Source organism: Leuciscus leuciscus (assembly GCF_965113295.1).
Source record: "Leuciscus leuciscus genome assembly, chromosome: 10".
NCBI lineage: Eukaryota > Metazoa > Chordata > Actinopteri > Cypriniformes > Leuciscidae > Leuciscus > Leuciscus leuciscus.
Window position 1 is genome coordinate 16,725,774 of NC_138734.1, and position 21,108 is coordinate 16,746,881.

At 37.1% G+C, this 21,108-nt stretch overlaps 2 protein-coding genes across 2 annotated transcripts in view; both read left to right on the forward strand.

The window, feature by feature from the left end:
• Nucleotides 1-218: 218 nt before the first annotated feature.
• Nucleotides 219-2,567, forward strand: cyba (cytochrome b-245, alpha polypeptide). The gene is made up of 6 exons (XM_082183125.1): nt 219-378; nt 766-835; nt 1,021-1,095; nt 1,290-1,373; nt 1,480-1,561; nt 1,983-2,567. Exons 1-6 carry the CDS (start codon nt 321-323, stop codon nt 2,172-2,174), a joined length of 561 nt encoding a protein of 186 aa, XP_082039251.1. The 5' UTR covers nt 219-320; the 3' UTR covers nt 2,175-2,567.
• Nucleotides 2,568-7,234: 4,667 nt separating this feature from the next.
• The window catches only part of tcf25 (TCF25 ribosome quality control complex subunit), a 71,376-nt gene continuing 57,502 nt past the window's right edge, over nt 7,235-21,108 (forward strand). Inside the window, exons 1-6 of the mRNA XM_082182969.1 lie at nt 7,235-7,539; nt 11,071-11,172; nt 11,345-11,398; nt 16,797-16,924; nt 17,017-17,082; nt 18,073-18,155. Of these exons, the coding sequence (XP_082039095.1) occupies nt 7,369-7,539; nt 11,071-11,172; nt 11,345-11,398; nt 16,797-16,924; nt 17,017-17,082; nt 18,073-18,155 (604 nt within the window). The 5' untranslated portion in view covers nt 7,235-7,368. The remainder of the gene's footprint in view (nt 7,540-11,070; nt 11,173-11,344; nt 11,399-16,796; nt 16,925-17,016; nt 17,083-18,072; nt 18,156-21,108) is intronic.

The following is a 21,108-nucleotide window of genomic DNA, read 5'->3' on the forward strand; positions in this document are numbered from 1 at the left end:
CGCAGCTAATAAAGTAACGTTATTAATTTACGGCAGAAACAATGAGCTCAGTTATTATTATAAGTTGTGAACAATGATTACAATATATGGAGAATGTAGCATAGGTGGAGCATGTTGATTCAGAGTTTGCGTCATATGTCCTCGCAGTCGCAGGAGTTGTAGTCAATTTGATGAAACGTAGAGCAAAGTAAAAGCGGAAGTGATGAAATGAAAGGGTTGGGGTTACGAAACACTGGCCACTACCCACTTGCCCACTTGTATTATAGAATTAAGTTGAAAATATACTTCATTTATCAGTGTCAGCACGCACTCAAGTGGCCATGGGGAAGATTGAGTGGGCTATGTGGGCTAACGAGCAAGCTCTGGCTGCTGGACTCAGTAAGAACACACATACTCTAATTCTTTATCTCATTCTGTTTTTTTTTTTTTTTGGCTGTCTAAAGCATTTAAACGAGGAAGTTACACTTACATTAATATTTGAATACTACATAACTAAAGGTTTTAACGTATAAAACTGTAAGCGGTCGTTCATTCCGTGATGGTTTATTTTATTTTATTATTGTATAGCCTATTATTTATTTATATTAAAACCAAGAAGTTGATTTTCAGTAGCTATCTGAGCTAATTGTTAAATGTGAAAGAACAATGTTTAAATTCTTATATAGGTCTACTATTTTTATCTTAAAAAATACATATGTCAGTTAATGCAGGCTTGTGTGACATTTAAAATAAACATGATGACATTAAACTTTTTTCCTGTTGCAGTTTATGCGACTGGTGGAATCGTCGGAGTGGCCGGTCAGTTCAGAGGCTGGCAGTTTGCAGCGTTCGGCATGTATCCTTACAACCTCTGCAGGAATCTTTCCTATTAATGGCTTTGATTTGACCTCATTTTTCTTTTTCTTTTCCTCATTTGTTCTTTTAGTCTTTCGGCTGATAAAGTAGCCTACCATTTTTTTGTTGTTGTAAAGTTCCCAAGTGTATTTCTAGTGTATACATTTATATCCTTTACTGTGATAGTGCTGCCGGTGTGTTTGTGTGTTTGCTTGAATATCCGCGCAGCAAACGGGCGAAAGGCACCAGCGTTGAGAGAACGTAAGTCTTTAATGTATCAATCTGACCTCATTTGAGACTGTAAGTTATTACAGGAAGTACAGCCTGGTGATTTCACCACATAAAAACATTTTGGACTGAGTCATTTGTATAGTGAAAACTTCCTTGTGTGCTTTGAATCATACACTTTTCTTGAAAGGCTTTTTGTTTTAATAGCATATGTATATATTTTTTAGTGGTCAGTACTGCTTCACAGCATGTGTAAAGGCTTTTGGACCCCTGACCAGAAACTATTACATCAGAGCGTTCTTGCACGCTGCGTAAGTTTGTCATTCTTCTGTCAGTTGTTGTTATGTGTCCATGAACTTTTATTGTTGCGGGATAAGACAGCAACTTACCTGTGTTTCTGTGTGTGTTACCCTGCAGGCTGTGTGTTCCTGGAGGGTTCATGTTAGCCACAGTTCTGGGAAGTGTGTGTCTAGCAATTGCCAGTTTAATCTACCTTTCGGTAAGTTCCTCCAAACAGATCCAAAATAATTCAGTGACTGAATGAATGTGAATGCAACCACAACTAAAAGAAGATAGGAAACTAAAAGAAGATCTTATTGCTTCATGTTCAGATGCTTCCTCTTGTAAAATCCCCTTTTTCACTTTCAAACTGTTACAGTGAACAGTTCAACCAAAATGAAAATTCTGTCATTTGCAAACTCGTATGACGTTATATGTAGTCCATATGCACATTCTGTGAAACATTCACATTCTCCTTAGTACAGTGTATTTCACTTCATTAGACTCATATGAACTCACTTAAAGAAGTCTTGGGACAACATCTATGTTTGGATGTATTTATCTGTGTGGCAATATGGCCTTGTTGTAAAGATTATTCACATTAAATTCAGCCTTTTGTACATGATTGTACTGCATCACAGGCAGCTATTCATGGAGAGCATTGGGAGCCAATACTGCCCCGGACAGAGCCAACAAAGCGTGTTGGGGAGAGCATCAAAGAACCTCCTCAAAACCCTCCACCTCGACCTCCTCCCGAACTCCGCCGAAAGAAAGTGGATAACCTAGAGACTGCAGCGTATGACAATCCCATGTCTGTGACCAGCAACGAATAAAGATTCCAGTGTGAAAACAGTTTACCTATCATTCAAGGAGGCTTCAGCAGCAAGTAACTGAAATATGAAGCATTTATGATGAGTTTAAACTGACAAACTGCATCAAAACACACACAGAGATAGATGACAGAGAGATATGGCATTGACTTGTATTGTGTTTATTTTATAATATCTTGGGTGTGATCGTGATCAATTTTATACATCCCTGTTACTTTCATACATTTTCATTATTATTGTCACTGAGGAGCGATTTTTATTATCTAATATAATAATAGAAGGAAAAATGTGTTTACTTGGATGCTGTCAAAATGTTAACAGTGATTTTGTTTATTTATCTCAAGAGAGTGTGTTATGTGTTCATTTGTACTTACAATAAACTCAGGATTTGCTTCATTCAATTATTTGTCATTTATAGAGTTAAAAATATTGCTAAGTTTCATTTCCTCTTTTTTGTGTTGTGCATATAACCTAATGTTGAGTGACTTGTGAACAGTTTCAAAATGTTGGGAAATTTTTCTTTGTGAATGCACCATATTCATAAGCAAAGCAAATACATGTAATGACAGAGGGTAAATCAGATAAACCACATGTTCATGTTTTCATAATCACTGTTACACCACAAGGAACAAGGAAGTTAATCTTGCTCGAAAAATCCTGTGTTCATTTGATGGTCCAGTAGGGTGATCCTCTACAGTTTTTTTTTATTAATTTTTTATGATTGCTTAAGCACGGTTTTACCAAACAAGGCTCATTTAGTCAAAACACTACACACAATTCACACATCCTCACACACAAGTAGCAGAACAGTTCTTTTGCAAAATGAAACACTTCATTCAAAACTTTACAATCATTTAACAAAACACAGTTTTTGACACCGTATGGCACACACATGGTTGATACAATCTGATTCTGTTTGAACCACTTATACACTGCTCAAACTTAAACACGTTAAACATTTCTACTTTTCTAATTTCTTGTAGATCCGCTGTACAGCCTAAACAAACTTTGTTGCATTATTTTCCTGTTATCACTGTAAAGCTTCTTCGAAACAATCTGTATTGTAAAAAGCGCAAAAAAATAAATAAATATATAAAGGTGACTTGAGTTGACGATAGTCTGTGTTTGATTTTTTTTCAGAGATGTTGTTAGAGCGAAGTAGGGGAGAGCGGGGCACAACCTAACGCTTTTTGACTCTCAGTTTGTGTAAATCTACTTATGGTTCAGAGTATTTATTTTTTCCCCACATTAATTTCCCACATGTCTAGTACAATTATGTGGTTTTGTTTTACAGTATATACTTTTTTCTTGACATACCCCGAAAGAATGGAAGTGAAATGTGACAACATGCCCCATAGGTGGGGTACATTGTAACATGACCATATGACAGCTTAAAATGTTATCTGATCTAATAAAAAAAATATACAAGTCAAACTAAAATATTTTCTAAATAAAATACAATTATTAACTTTTTCATTTAAAATAATGGCATTTTTTAATAATTAAATACAATTTTTGAGTTTTGACTATGAACACATGAAAACACAGCTATGCAACATAGTTCAAAACAAATAAATAATTAGTAATTTCTGAACATTGACTTTATTGAGTCTTTATTCACCTTTTTCTCATGTTTTCTCAATAGAATTAATAAAAGTATAGAATATAATAGGATATTTCTAATAGGGGCACCCATTGTAACGCAGTGCACCCATTTAAACCCTGCTAGTGTCTTCTGCTAGTTAGCGAAGCATTAAAGAACTATCTCAACTGTTAAATAACATATTGGAGATTAGAATAATATCAGATTTGTCTAATTTTAAATAAACACAAAAAATAGAGATGAAAAATTTACTTAAATAAGAAATTTACTTTTGCTATGGTTTAATAAATGTCTATGGATATCTTCCAAAATTTTTTTTTATTTTGGCGCAATTTTTTCTCTACAGTATATAGTGTTGATATGGCAACTAGTAAATACACCAAGTTTCGTCATGCTAGCATGTGTGGAAGTATTTAAAACAAGTGTGTTACAACTAGCCCTGTGTTAGGTTGTGCCCCGCGCTCCCCTACATGAATATAGTGACCAAACATAACACACAAGTCCAGAACTGCACGTTGATGAAAATAATTATTTCTCTCCACATTATAAACCATTCAATACATCCATTCATTTCCAAAGTTTGCATTTTGCAATGAAAATAAGAACATATTCCAAAAACAATATAGTACATGAACAAAAACATTTGAATCATTTCATCTCACAAAAAGAAAGCTTGATTACAGTTTTTCTGAATTGCTAAAACACTAAACCCCATGCTCTGAACCAAATTCTCAATCGCCTAAACCAATTTGTCGGATCAATCACTTTTTCTGTAAAACATTACAGTTTTTCTGAATTGCTAAAACACATTTGCTTGAAACAATTACTCACTTTCTCTAAACCTTAAACACAAAACCACATTTTCTAACCACATTCAGAGAACCTCAGACTCTTCTGGCAAAATGAAACAACTGCCTCAAAACCATTTTATTTGTGCTCAAAATCAACCAATGCTTTCAGATCATACACACATGAGTCAATATTATAAACACTACAGATAGACACTACATAGTTAGACTATACATAAAAAAATGGAGAACACAGAACCCAAAGCATGCAGTTACAGAAAAAAAGTATATTGTAACAAGTAAACAAATTCTGCAATTACGTTAAAAAGTATAGTAATGAAAATTACAGTAGTATATAAATTAATTATGAATAAATTGTATACTGAATGCACTGCAAGTATAGTATTGTACTAAATAATGTATGGTGTTGAATGTCTGTACACAGTAAAAACTCTTTTACAGTAAAAAACTCATGTTACAGTAAATGAAAAGCATGTTACAGTACACTCAGAAGAGTTGTGCAACTGCAAAATCAAGGTCAGTGAGAGAGATTGATTCTTCTTCAGCATCATGTCTTCATGTTGGGTCTGGCCGGAGGACTTTGTCCACTTTACAGACAATGTCATTTCTGCAGGCAAAGGGAAAACCCCTAGTGCCAGATCCAGCCTCGACAACATTCTCCACACCTTGTTCTTTCTCATCCTCTTCCTCATTCTTCACCACCTCTTACTCATTCTCTTCCGACTCTCCCTCTTATATTGTTTCCATCCATTGTTGGTATCAACATTCAACATTTTGAGTCTCAATTTTGGCACTCTGAACTGACTTGTATTATGTACAGTTGGTTTGGTCACATCATTAGAAATAAGTGTGAACAATTTTGAGTCGTTGTGTGTAAACGATGACAACTGTGTTGTAGTTGTGTTTGACTTTTGCCTGCTTTTGTTTAGCATTTTGAAACATAAGTGCATAATTGTGCAAAATGTGTTTTGGTGAGTGAGAATGTGTTTAGAGTTTTGCAAAAAGAGTGCATGAGATTTAAAATAGTGTTTTAAATGCCTGAATTTGGTTCAGAGAATGGGGTTTAGTGTTTTAGCAATTCAGAAAAACTGGCCTGATTAATCAATCTCTATAAAACAAGCAAAACAAGTTAATAAAATAACTGCATATTATACAGACACTTCAGTATTAGATTGTTTGTTAATTGTGTTCAATAGATTACACTTTCAATCAATTATTTGAAGTTGGTTTGTTGTTGTGTTTTATGCATGTTTGGGCTGAGCTGAGGTATATTTGTGGCAATAGCCAACAAAACATTGTATGGCTCAAAATTATAGATTTTTCTTTTATGCCAAAAATCATTAGGATATTAAGTAAAGATCATAAATTTCCCACCTTAAATATATAAAACATTTATTTTTGTGAATGGCTGCAGCACTATCGCCAATAGAAATTGACAACTTTAAAGGCGATTTTCTCAATATTTTGATTTTTCTGTACCCTCAGATTCCAGATTTTCAAATAGTTGTATCTCGGCCAAATATTGTCCTATCCTAACAAACCATACATCAATTGAAAGATTATGTATTCAGCTTTCAGATGATGTATAAATCTCAATTTAAAAAAATTACCCATAAGACTGATTTTGTGGTCCAGGGTCACATATTATCAGTATATTGATCTTAGAGAAGTCATGACGCTGGCTGGAGAAAGACTCAGAACCTGGTCGTGGAGGTGGAATCTTCTGTGCAGGCGTGGTGATGTATGCTCCCTCCGATCGCCGCCAGAGGGCTCCCTTACCGGAGTATATTAACCTCGTATCGGACTACATTTCCCATCACCCCGTGCCTGGAGCTGATTACTCTCACACCTCATGCTTTATCTAGCACTCCTTCACACGTGTATATCACGTACTTCCTACGTGGCAAAACTAGCAAAAAAAAAATGTTTTAATGTTTTGGTAAGACATGCTAACATGTTAAAAATGCTTGCAAGGTGTTAATTCATGATAGCAATGTATTACCATGCTACAAACAGGTTAACAAAATGTAAAATAATGAAAGACAATGTCTTTCATTATTTTACATTTTGTTAACCTGTTTGTAGCTTATAAAACTTTCAAACAAGGCTTTGTCAAGCCAACATAAAAGTTTGTCCAAACAAAAATTACTTTCTAGTTAGTAATTCGAATTAGATAGAAATATCTGTTTACTAGAGGCTACAGTCAAATCATGCAGAGGGCGCTCGGTGGCTCCGAGCTTTAATTTGGCCCGAATAAAGTTGTCCCTTTTTGTTGTTTGAATCCATTCATAGTCCACGTCACCAGACACTGTGGAATCATTAAGAAAAAGTTTTCACCCTACCATGAATTATGATGGGTCCCTGTTTTACTACTGTAACCCAATTTTACTTTTGAATAAATAAGGAGTCATTGCATCTGTTTAAATAATAATAATAATAATAGTAATATTGGGATATATATAAAAATTAGGAAACACTAGTATTAAGGTATTCATGGGTTTCATCAGGTCCCTTTCCACAGGTGTATAAAATCAAGCACCTAGATTATGAATGCAGACTGCATTGTGCTTGATTAATACACCTGTGGAAAGGGACCTGATGAAATCCATGAAAATAACATCCGGGTCGCCTACTTTTTGAACACACCCACTTCCGTTTAATGTGACGTCACGTGTTTCCTATATGACTATAGCGTCTGGTCTACTCTTGAACATCCTCAAGTTTGTGGGACATTTGGGGTCGGTGCGAGCTTATTGATCACTGATCAGTTGATTTGACGTCCATCATGTCGAGTCGTGCTCTGCGTAGGCTGAAGGGCGAGCAGCGCGCTCAGGCCGCTTTACACGCGCTCAAACTTACTGAGGAAGATGACAAAGATGAAGACGAGCAGATGAAGACTAACGTTAACAAACAAACAGCCCATAAGCAGAAGAACATCAGCAACATATTTGAGCTGGTAACATCTGTCATGTGTGATTGTCATGTTGTAGAGGTGGGATAAGATGGACATTACTATGGTACTTTGATATGGTATTGAATGATAACTATACATGATATTTACATGGTACTTCAATGTGCTTAAAGTGGCATGACACTACCAGGATATTAGTCTAAAAGCTTTTTGGTACCCAAAATACCATAGTAATTATGAAATGTGAGCTGTTGTAAGATTTATTGTTTGTCGTCACATATTAGCCTTATGCTTCATGCGTGTAGTTCACAATATGATTTGCTGCCTTCACGTTTACGGATCGTAAATACGAGTTTCCTAGTTAAAACTGGACATCAACACCCTCTCAAATCAATGGGAAGTTCGGGGATAATTATGATTTCCTGCCACAAACTTTAAATATGGCGAAGATTGCTGCTGTGACTGGTATATTATATTTACCACAAGAGTTACATCGCCAGGGTCGGCGCCAGAGCGCACACTTTGTACATGTTGACATGTTGCATGTACAATTTTAAAGCAACATTCAGAAACCGGTGAAACGGAAAAAAAAAGAAAGAAAAAAACAACACGAAACTGTGAATAAAATAATTTTATATGTACAAATTAATAACATATATATGACTGGCGTGTTCGTCATCTGATTGCATGACGTCAGAGTTTCCAGTGTTGACAGCTCCATAAAAAATTGCTGTACTATACTAAAAATATGAAAAGTACAATTACACACATAATAAGGATGCACCAAAATGAAAATTCTGGGCCGAAACCGAAAATTCTGGATGCACTTGGATGAAAACTGAAACCAAATATTACTTTTTAAAAATAATTGTTCATTTCTTATTTTAAATTAATATTTAGAATTTTTTTTATTTTACTGAATCGGAATTCAAAAAACTACAAGCCAGTAAAAGAAAAATAACCACACTTTTATTTACAGTGACACAAAAATTAGAAAATAGCCCTATATTAAATATCAATAAATTAAAGGGATAGTTTATCCAAAAATGAAAATTACCCCATGATTTACTCAACCTCAAGCCATCCTAGGTGTACATGACATTCTTCTTTCAGACAAATACAATCTGAGTTATATTAAAGGGTTAATCGGATGCCCATTTTCCACAAGTTGGTATGATTCTTTAGGGCAGGGTTCCTCAAACTCGGTCCTGGAGGGCCGCTGTCCTGCAGAGTTTAGCTCATACACTGATCAAACACACCTGTGCAAGCTAATCAATGTCTTCAGGATCACTAGAAACTCACAGCTAGGTGTGTTTGATCAGGGTTGGGGCTAAACTGTGCAGGACAGTGGCCCTCCAGGACCGAGTTTGATGAACCCTGCTTTAGGGTCTTCATGTAAAGTTTGTAACATACTTTTGTTAAATTTCCTTAATGGTTGTGTAAAACAACACCCTTTTTACCTCCTCAAAAACAGCTCTTTTCACAGCGAGCCGTTTCGGTGCATGTCTTTTTAAATGATAATGAGCAACTGCTCACCCCACCCCTCTCTTACGTGGGGCATGTTGACACCAGACACATAAAGTGCTGCCTTGGTGGACAGTATACAAATGGCGGAGGGGGAATATGCTAATACGGCATCATATTGCTCAGAAAATCCAAACGGCTTGATTATTGAGAGTCTTTAGTCTTTTTGACGATTAAAAAAAAGGAGTGAATGGATTTTTTTCATTGTATGGTGGTTGTGTCCACACATTGCAAAGACACATTTATATGCAAACACCATATAAAAGTGAAGTTTGTATCTGATGACCCCTTTAAAAAATGTCCTGGTTAATCCAAGCTTTATAATGGGAGTGAATGGCTGGAGAAAATTTGAAGCCCATAAAAGTGCATCTATCTATGATAAAAATACTCCACACGGCTCCAGGGGGTTAATAAAGTCCCTCTGAAGCGAAGATATGGGTTTTTGTAAGAAAAATACCCATATTTATAATATTTATAACTTTATAATCTAAAATTACTAGCTTCCGCCAGACAACCGTACGTACGCATATACGCAAGTCGACTTACGAAGAGAAGCCTAACCCGACTATGTAGGAGTATCGTAAGCTTTGACGCTTCTCGCGGTTTAAACAAATAGGGCTGTGTAACAAACTGAAGCTCCATTTCTATTATATAGAAATCTTCCAAAATTTCTCTTTAAAATTGGTTTTGTTTTGCTCTTTCCTCTGAGCTTCTTCGTTCGTCATTACGTTGTGCGTCGGGTCAGGGGTTACTCTTCTACCGTAAATCGATGTGTACGGCCGTCTGTTGGAAGCTAGTGATTATAGTTTATAAAGTTTTAAATATGAGTAAAACTCTGCGTGAGAGTGAAACCTGATCGCTGAACACGGAGGGGCGGGCGGCATATTTTTGGCATATATTTTCTGCCTTTTTTCTCTTTCGGCCCAAAACCGAAAATGGCATTTTCGGCCGCCAAAATTTCGGTGCATCCCTTTCAAATAACCTTTTGAGTTACTACCTGATTTTTGTTTCAATTGTCAGAATCTGTCGTACATGAATCACAAACATGATGCTTAGCTTACCTAATAATGAATATATAATTAAATAATGAAATAACTGTTTACATACAGTTTATTAATATGTAATGTAATTTAATTTCAAACAAATGAGGAACATAAAGTGGTTTGAATCCAAGGAGCTCTAAAAGAATTTTAGAATCGTTATTTGAAGCTAAATGCGTGAATCCGCAACTGAAGGCCCACACTCCTGTGTTGACGGCTCTGTTGCTGTAGACCAAATGTTGGTTGCTGTCAAATTTTTTAAATAACTACACAAATAATACGTTTAGGTTACAACTACATCTGTCTCTGAAAAAAATAAAAATAAATCAGCAGTGATTGATTTATTGTTATTTTCAAAGATTATTAGCAATTCAAAGATAATTTGCAAAGAATATTATAATTTATTATTTCTGCCTTAGTGGAAGAAGCTAAGGCAGAAATAGCATTTCTGCCTTAGCATTTCGCTCAGGAACCTGAATTATTATAATTTTTTTGTTGCTGAGAACGATCCGAAAACCCCCCAATTAGATTTTAAACCATGTATTTGACAGCCTATACACCCATCTACTCACCATCTCGTACTTCTGAATGGGAGATCTTCCCAGGGCAGTACTGCCTCACAAACTAAAATTAGGGCGCCTACTCTGTGGCTAGGTGGGGAGGTCAACCAGAGGTGAAGGGGGCACAGTGGCCGGGCTGGGCCCCTTGGGGTAGTACATTGCCTTGTCTTGTCGTTAAAGTAGTGCATATTTACATATGAATAATCATTTGAAGCGTATTGTATGATGTATACTGTATTTGACCGAAATTACAGAATCGTCAGCAAGCTAACTATTGATAGCATGGTGAATGTTTATATGGTTGTCAATGAAAGGGAAGCTAAAAACAGCATACTGCTATCATGTCTGCTGCCCATAGATCGAGTATTAATAATGCTGTGTGTCAGTGTCATGAATCATGATGCTGCTGTCATGTCAGATACAAAGTCTTTAATGGTGTCGGTGTGTGTCAGATAGGTGAGGCTGATGTGGATGCATGTCCGTCAGATGAGGAGCCGGCAGAGGGAATCAATGACAGACAACAAGGAGCTCCAATGGGGAAAAATGGTGTGAAGGTGTGTAAAACCTTGATATCATCATCCACACACATAAAACGTACAACCGTGACTTTTTTTGTGAGAGTTTTGTAAAATACACTGTTGAGAACATTTGAGTGCATTTTAACTTAATCTTGATTCTTTTCAATTTTCAAATCTGTTGTTTTCTGTTTAATGTTCTTTATTTTAGAATGAGAAGTCAAAGAAAAAGAAGAAGAAAAAGTCACCAGCTGAGAATGGAAAGGTTGGATTTTTTTAATGCATTTTAACGCAGCAAAAATGGAAACATCTTCTCACTTTCAAAAGTAACAGTCTGTATCTGGTGTGGCTCCAGCTGTTTAAATTACTACAGTGCATCTCATCCTCATGGCCTGCACAAGATTTACCAACTCTTGCTGTTAGATGTTACCCCACTCTTCCACTAAGGCATTTGCAAGTTCTTTAACACATCTTGGGTAGGGGTGTAAGAAAATATCGATACACGTTAATATCGCAATATTATGTTTGGCGATACTGTATCGATTTATTTATTTGTTTACATCCAAGATTCGGGTCAGTGGCTTTGTGTTTGGTTTAAGCCTGACCGCTACATGGCGGTGTTATCTCAGAACGTAAACTGACATGGAAAAGTGCAAGGGTGCATCACTAGCGTTAGACGATAGAAAATGTTGTTAAATACTTGAGAAATTAAAAACCGCTATACTGCAAACCTTTATAGCAGGATCCAAAAATATATACAAACTAAATATGCACAGTCATGTGAAAAAGAAAGTACACCCTTTTGAATTCTGTGTTTTTAGGTATCAGGACATAATAAAAATTCATTTGGTCCTTGGCAGGTCTTAAAATTAAGTAAATACAACCACAGATGACATATTACACCTGCTGTCATAGAAATTAAAAAGGTAACTAGCATTCAGGCACTGCTAATCAAATACCTTTGATTAATTGATCATCAGAAAGCGTGACCATCTCTATAAAAGCAGAAGTATTGGCAGTTTGCTGGATCATTCAGGTGTGTTAACACAATGTCAAGGACATCAGCAATGATCTTATAGAAGCAATTGTTGCTGCCCATCAATCTAGGAAGGGTTACAAGGCCATTTCCAAACAATTTGAACTCCATCATTCTATGGGAAGTGAGGAAGATTACTCACAAGAAGTCAGTCAAGTCTGACTTCTGACCTGTAATGCAGCCTGAATCATAATTGTTGTGCTTTTGTTGACCAGAGGAGAACTGTCCCCCTGACTGAGCCTGGTTTCTCCCAAGTTTTTTTTTTTCTCCATTCAGTGTCACCTGATTGAGTTTGGGTTCCTTGGCACTGTCGCCTCTGGCTTGCTTATTTGGGGACACTTAATATTTAACAATATTATTGATCTGACTGGACCGACGCTGCTGAATGAGAACTGAACTGAGCTTAATGATGACATCACTGTTTTCTCCAGAGCTGCTGTATATATATAAATGAACTAAATTAATAACACTTAACTAACTTAAGCTGGACAATGCCACTATTTACTTCTAGAGCTGCTGTACAGCCGAAAAAAACTTTGTTGCATTATTTTCCTGTTATCTCTGTAAAGTATCTCTGTTTTTTGTTTTTTTTAGCGGCATCTAGTGGTGAGGTTACAAATTGCAACCAACAGAAGTTACTGTGGCCGACAGGAAAAGATTACACAAGGCACCTTTAAAACAATCTGTATTGTAAAAAGCGCTATATACAGTGGAGAAAATAATTATTTTATCCCCTGATGATTTTGTAAGTTTGCTCACAAAGAAATTAAGGGTCTATAATTTTTATGGTTGTTTTTTTTTAACGGCTAGAGACAGAATATCAACCAAAAAATCCAGAAAAAACACTTTATATAAAGGTTATAAATTGATTAGCATTTGATCGAGTGAAATAAGTATTTGATCCCCTACCAACCAGCAAGAATTCTGCCTCCCACAGATTGGTTGTGTGCCCATGTGAAACACAGATTAGTCCTGTCACTTTAAGAAAGTACTCCTAATGTTAGCTCGTTATGTATATAAAAGACACCTGTCCACAGAGTCTCTATCTTCCATTCCAACCTCTCCACCAGCATGGGCAAGACCAATGAGCTGTCAAAGGACATCAGGGACAAGATTGTAGACCTGCACAAGGCTGGAATGGGCTACAAGACCATCAGCAAGAAACTTGGTGAGAAGGAGACAACTGTTGGTGCCATTATTCGGAAATGGAAGAAATACAAAATATCCATCAATCGCCCTCGGTCTGTAGCTCCATGCAAGATCTCGCCTCATGGGGTAAGGATGATCCTGAGAAAGGTGAGGGAGCCCAGAACAATACGGGAGGAGCTTGTTAATGATCTCAAGGCAGTTGGGACCAGAGTCACCTAGCAAACCATTGGTAACACACTACGCCGCAATGGATTGAAATCCTGTAGTGCCCGCAAGATGCCCTGCTCAAGAAGGCATATGTAAAAGCCTGTCTGAAGTTTGCCAATGAACATCTAATGACTCAGAGAAGGTTTGGGAGAAAGTGCTGTGGCAGATGAGACCAAAATTGAGCTCTTTGGCCTCAGCTCAACTCGTCGTGTTTGGAGGAAGAGAAATATTGACTATGTCCCCAAGAACACCATACCTACAGTCAAGCACGGAGGTGGAAACATTATACTCTGGGGCTGTTTCTCTGCTAAGGGTACAGGACGACTTCACCGTATTGAGGGGCTGATGGAAGGGGCCATGTACCGTAAAATCTTGGACAAGAACCTCCTTCCTTCAGCCAGAACACTGAAGATGGGTCTTCCAGGATGACAATGACCCAGAACACACCGCCAAGGCAACAAAGGAGTGGCTCAAGAAGCAGCACATTAAGGTCTTGCAGTGGCCTAGCCAGTCTCCAGATCTTAATCCTATAGAAAATCTGTGGAGGGAGCTGAAACTTCGAGTTGCAAAGCGACAGCCAAGGAACCTTAAGGATTTAGAGAGGATCTGTAAAGAGGAATGGACCAAATTCCCTCCTGAGTTGTGCAAACCTGGTGATGATGATGATGATGACGACCATGAGCTCCTCTGCATAAGTATTCTAGACTCAAATGTGAGGCCATCTGTCTGACAGCTAAAGCTTGCCCAAAATTGGGTCATGCAACAGGACAATGATCCCAAGCTCACCAGCAAATCTACAATAAAACACAGTAGAATTCAAAAGGGTGTATTTTTTTTTTCACGACTATATATATATATATATATATATATATATTTATATACACACATATAATGTATATACACATATATACAATGTATGTGACCCATGCTGGCAAAAAGAGTGACATTGAGCACATTTTCCACAATTAATTCTCCATTAAATCAAATTGAATTTAATCCATAAAAAAAAAAAAACTTCATAATGATGTATGATTTGTTGGAATTTGACAAAAATATCAGTGAGCTACACCTGTTAGAAGTCGATACAGTCAGCAAAGTAAATTTTCAGAAACATCTAGTTCAAGTTTTCTGAAGGTTCCAAAACAAAATCACTTAGCTACCATACCATACCATACCATACCATACCATACCATACCATAACCCTGATAATAACACCAAATTTGTCACATACCAATTCAAAACCATATATCTATAGAAAAAAAATATTTTCAACTTTATTGATAATATTTATAAAGAGAATATTTAATGTTGTTACCTATATGATTGCTAAGCAGAAAAATCTGTTTGGGAAGCATGTCACCGGTTAAGGGCTACCCATGTAGCAATCCCTGTAGCAAAATTATGCAACAAAGTATCAATAAAATCAAGTCAATTTTGAGTGTAATAAGAAAATTCAATGTTATGGATTTGTGGAGACCATGAATCACCCTCCTGGACAAATACTACAAGACAAACTTGTTCTTATTTTGTCCCGTGCAATTGTCACAATCAAGATCAAAATTACAGTTCACCCAAACCATGTGACTTGAAAAATGGTGCAAGTAATTGATCACAGCTAAGGATTATTTTGTTGGACTTCATCAAGTCAAGTCAACAATGTAGATTGTTCCAAAGCAGCTTTACATTGATAATAGGAAATTAAAGTAACAGAGATTGTTTTGGCTTTATAGCAGCTCTAGAATAAAGTTATTGTCCAGCTAAAGTTAGTTTTGATTGGTTCACTTCCGTCGCAACGATCATTAGTTATTAACTTAGGGGCCGCTAACAGGACACCGTTTTAACAGAAAACTCTTAAGTTCTTTCTGCGCAGACTTCAAAAACGCAAACCAGTGAGAATGCAGATGGCGTGCACATGCACATTACGAGTTCAGTCTATAGGTATGCGCGTTTGAATATATGTGCGCAGGCGTGTAGTCCTTCCCTACAAATCAACCCTCATCATACTACTTGTCTGGCCTTAATTTATAATACATAATTTTTATCGCTTCCGTGTAGCCACGCGAATCGGAATTATCCCAACAACGCTTTATCTGCAGAGAGGTAAAGGGAGGGGAGGGAGGTCTTCACAGGGTAGAGACTAGTTGACACTTCAGGACTGCGCTGTCGTCTTTTTGTCCAATAATTAGAATCTGTTTTTTCAGAATTAAGTAGTAGGAAATTACTAGTCATCCAATTTTTTATATCACCTATGCATTCCGTTAATTTTGTCAATTGGTAAGTTTCGTCAGGGCGTGAAGAAATATAGAGCTGAGTATCATCAGCATAACAGTGAAAACTAATTCCATGCTTCCTAATGATATCTCCCAAGGGTAGCATGTACAGAGTGAAAAGCAACTGTCCTAGTACTGGGCCCCACATTTCCTTGGTGTCAAAAAATATACTGGCATTGGTCACTAGGTAAATGAACCTGTTGTGCAAAGTCAAAAGAGTAATGAATATGACAATCCTTGGAACATGGTGGATTGGGCTCAAGGCGAACAGACAGATCTTGAAGGGTCACTTTTGCAGCCGCTACCATCTCACAATAAACTAAACAATTAGGCCGCTGCCGGTAGCCTAAAAGAGGCCTAGAAATAGTGCCCCGTTTGTCGGAACGAAACCGAACGATACAGCTCACGTACAGCGGCCTAAATCTTGTCAACGATATGATGTCCCTCCTGTTTTTTTCAACTTGACTGACTTTACAACATCCGGCTGAGTGGCACTGCGGTACACCTGATAGTTGTTTTGTTGACAAACCCAGTAGAGGTCTATTGTTGGTTTTGCCTGGACAATGAACGGAAGTAGGGAGTTCCAAAAGTTCTGTGAAAACTGGAGATTTTTACAGCGTGATGACCTAAAAAGATCAAATAAATCATAAAACACTCAAAATTCAGGATCTTTTTAGGCTTGCAATGCTTTTGAGAAACATAGCCCTGGTCTTTTAAATACATTTTTCAAGCAGTTTTCCAAAAGTGCCAATATTGTTTATAACAGCACTGCAGGGTTTCACTGTTTTTATCACTCTGCATGTCTGTGTTCATGGCTTCTTTTGGGACTGTTGTCTTTGGATAAATAAATAAAATAGTGTCTGAAATGTACACTATTTGTTATTAACCTCTAGTTTATTGATTTGTAATAAAAAAATTAAAAAAAGCAATATAATCAAAATCATGCTGTAGATCTGTCACCAGCTTAGTTTGTCTAATTTAGTGCGTTTTTGTGATTGCAGGACAATATGGGTGCGGGAGATAATATTGATGCTATTTTAGAGACCCTGGAGAAGAGCAAAGGCCTGTCGCATCGGAGCACAGACAACAGCGCCTCTGAACACAGACCTGTGTTGTACGTGGAACACAGGTGAGATGCATTCATGTCATAATTCTGTTACATTTATATGTAATAAGACAAATATGTAATCAAATGATATCTTTTTCTTCTGGGTCGCAAAGGAATCTGAATCCAGAGACGGAGTTGAAGAAGTATTTTGGAGCACGGGCAGTTCTGGGAGACCAGAGGTAATTTTAAAATACTATTTTCAGTTGTGCTATTTTTTTCTTTTCAGTTTATTTTTCCTTATTTGCAGTTTATCTGACAGTTTATCCAATTGAGTTTAAATGTTTCATTTGTGCTTGGTCACAAGATTTTATTTTTTTTGTTGAAAAACTGCCACTCCCAAGCCACGCCTACCGGTAAGAGAGCGCACTTAAAGGACAAGTTCGGTATTTTACACTTATAGCCCTGCTTTCAGATCGTTTCTGATGAAATAGAACGGTTAAGATTGAAATTTGGACACATGCTGCTGTCCCGAGAATTTTCAGTTTCTGTGGTAGCACCCTCCCACCTCCACAATGGTTGCATAGGTGCACTGGAACAATCCTTCCAAAAACGCATTAAACTTTCGTTTACAAAGACGTGAAACTCACCGAGTGGTCAGGGGTGTTCACTGATATGCTCACACAAAAATCGCTGCAAAAGATGCTTTGTACTCTTTGAACTCTTCTGTCTGCTTCCAGTTAGCACGGACCAACAGTTATGCGTTGAGGTAGTTTGTGCCTGTGCTTGATTATCTGTGGAGATCCGTGTTACAATAACGCTGTGGTATCTGGCTATAACATCCTCTTACGCCTTTATTTTTTTTTTACACTGTTGGGAGGAGAATTTTTTAAATACAGTATGTGCCTTGAACAACCAGATCCATTTGTACTTGGCCGAGTCACATCGTTTGAAGTGGTTTAAGTGATTGGATGCAATACATGTCGAATACGTTTTGAAGAGCTTTTACAACCAAGTCTTTTTTTCATGACGCATGATGTGACCAAGTGTAGAAAGTCTGTCGCCATTGTGCAGATGTCTGCATCATCCACTACACCGATAATTGCAAAATGAACAAATGGATCTGATCTCATCTCTTGCATCATATTAAGTTCTGGAGATTTGTGTTATGTGCACAAAGCCTGAGAATTATACTACTAATTGTTTTCTTTTTTGTTTGTGTCCACATTCAGATCGAAACAGAGACAGAGGCAGTTTCATCGTTGCTCGTGGATGACTGTTTATAAAGACACGTGGCCCCGCTTCAGTCGACCAGGTCAGACTTTAACCAATTTATCTCATTTTCCCAGAATGTTTGTTCAGTAAATCGAAGTACCACCCAGAGTATCAGTTTGTAGGATTTGTGCAGGGCTGGCCTTTGGGTTTGTGGGACCCAGGGCTCTACACTTACTTTTTGAACAAGGAGCACTGGTGCGCCTAAATAAAAAAATTTAGGAGCACAGACAAATATTTGGGGGCACAGTCATTTTTGTTGTATAAGTTTATCATTATAGTTTTATTATTAGAATTATTCAACAATTAAATTTACAATGCTCATTGTAAGGTTAAGAACATCAGACCAAAACTTTCCAACAAAAGATTTTCATTTAATTCTATTTTATCGTCATGTAGATTTCATTTATCATTGTATGTAGGCCCTATGTATGTTTCACATTTTATCTGAAATGAAAATCATGTCTGAGTCACTTGGCCAAGCTTTGTAGCCTGGTCGCTTTGACCTCTTTCCAGCAGACAGCCAATTTTCAGCACATTTTGTAGGATCAAACAGTTCCAGGGAGGGCCCCTCTGTGCTGATCCGAATTAGTAGGGCCCTATAAAATCCGTTTTATTTTTTCCCAAATTCCGTTTTATTTTTTCCCAAATTCCGTTTTTTCCGTTTATTTTTTAGCAAATTCAGTTTTTTCCGTTTTAATTTTTGGGTATTCAGTTTTTTTTTTACCCTTTACTGTAATTTAAGTCGTAAAAAGAGTGTTTTTAATGTTAATGATTAAAATGTACACAAATAAAATAGGAATGACCCTAAATTTATTGAGGTAACAAACAAAATTCTCATTTTAAGAGATGTTAAATGTGGTTTGGTTTGTTTACATTAGTGAATGTATTAGGCTAACTAACATGAACCACGAGCAAAACATTTGTTACTGTATTTATTAATCTTTGTTAATCTTAGTTAACCCTAACCCTGTATTTTTAATGTTACTTCACACTTGCATTTGCACACTTGCACACAGTGCATTAAGCTAACTAATGTTAACAAATACAACTTTTCATTTAAATAATGTAGGCTACTAAATGGTGAAATTAATTTTAATAAAGATTAATAAATGCTGTAGAAGTGCAGTTTATTAATAGTTAATGTTAACTGATCTAGTTAACTAGAGTTTAATAAATGGAACCTTATTGTAAAGTGTTACCGATTTTGTTAAACACCGAACCGATTCAGTGTTGGACAGATCAGTTGTTTTAACCATTCATTAAAGTGAATCGGTTCAAAGGAGTCATTAGTTCGCGAATCGGACGTATCATTAGCAGACTTGTACGCGTTGTGTGATTATCCCGGCAGTTTTAGGACATCGCACAAGATTTGTCAACACAGAAAACATTTCATCATTGGATAGGATTTGTTTAGTTTATTGAAAGTGTTTTTTTATGTCAGCTGAATGGGCGGAACGCTTTTCAGAGAAGGAAAGGTAAAAAAATTTTTTTTTGCACAATTCACACACAGCGGTAGCCTAATTCAGAAAAAAAAAATATCCGAATGCTCCACGTGAAACCTCGTTCTTCCGATCTTTTACCATTGTGTCAATTCTCAATTGATTTAGATTAATAAGCGCGAGGGAGTGAGAGAGAGCAAGACAGTTTGAAGACGCGCGCGCGACCGGGTCTCTCTCTCTGCTCGTTCTTTCAGTAATATGCGATTTTCCTCAGACATACGTTTTTTTCCCACACAAAAACAGAATTTTATTCCAAATATGTAAAATTCTAGCCTGGTAATACCAGACTCTGCTACTTCACTTTGCTTCGTATACAGAGTCTGGAAGGGCATAATAGAGAAGTGTTTTCTCTCGCGCGGGGGGGCGCTTGTCTGATGTTTAAAATCATTGGTTACCCGTAAGCCAATCACATAACGTTTGGTTATGGCGTGTGTTATGCGCATGCTCAGCCGCATCTAACTTCCACTGTAAACGCATGTATGATGCAAAAACTAAACCACCGAGCGAAATACCGGAGTGAACATGGCTGTGAATGACTTTTGGAGATTATGTGAAGTAAATCTACGCATCCACGGTACAATCAGCGTCTACGTCACGGCTCTCAGCCCGCCCTCTGTTCGTTGATTGGCCCGGCTGTTTTCAGGCCGGTGGAAAACTGAAAGATAGGCTGCTATCTCAGACTGACTACAGGAGCGAAATGAAATTAGCGGAAGTAGGAAGTCTGATGTAGTCAGGCTAGTAAAATTCCGCGTTGTCACTAGATTCCGCGTTAATTTGCCAATTCTGCGATTCTGTGATCGCGGAAATTATAGGGCCCTAAAATAGTTCGTGTGTGGGCACTGTAGTTTTTTTTATGAGGCTACAGACTAGCTACTGAAGATTTAGGCCTAAATAACTGATCTCCCGGTAAAGTGTCCTACTCTGCCCCTCCTCATGATGATGTATTTGCAGCTGTTTCTATAGAAAAATGCTGTCACTCGCACGAGTGCGCCCAAATATTTTTTCACGTTCGCACGCCGAAATATTTACTCGCATGTGCGAGTAAAATGGGCGCACTGTAGAGCGCTGGTGGGACCCCAGGCAAGAGCATGAAAATGGGCCCCACCAATATTGGCATATTATTAAAACTATATAACCACTACAAACATGACAAATACACTGAAATCAAATCACTAACAATAAGTACACTGTAGGTTGTTGACAAATAACATGCCTGTCAATTTTCTTTTTTTAAACATCGTTAAAATCTATGTTATTGAAATGGAATATGTTTTATGTGTAAGTGTAGATTTTGTATTTTAGCAATGACTGGTGGTCATGAATGAATCATTCCATCAGTTTGAATGAATGTTTCAGTGAGTCCCTCATTAAGACTTCACTTGTTTCATTACTAGATGAATCAGCATTTTTTTAACAAATCTTTTCAATGATTCAGTGGCGCATACATTTTTTAACAGTCACTTGTTGCCACCTACTGTTGTAGCAATGTAATCT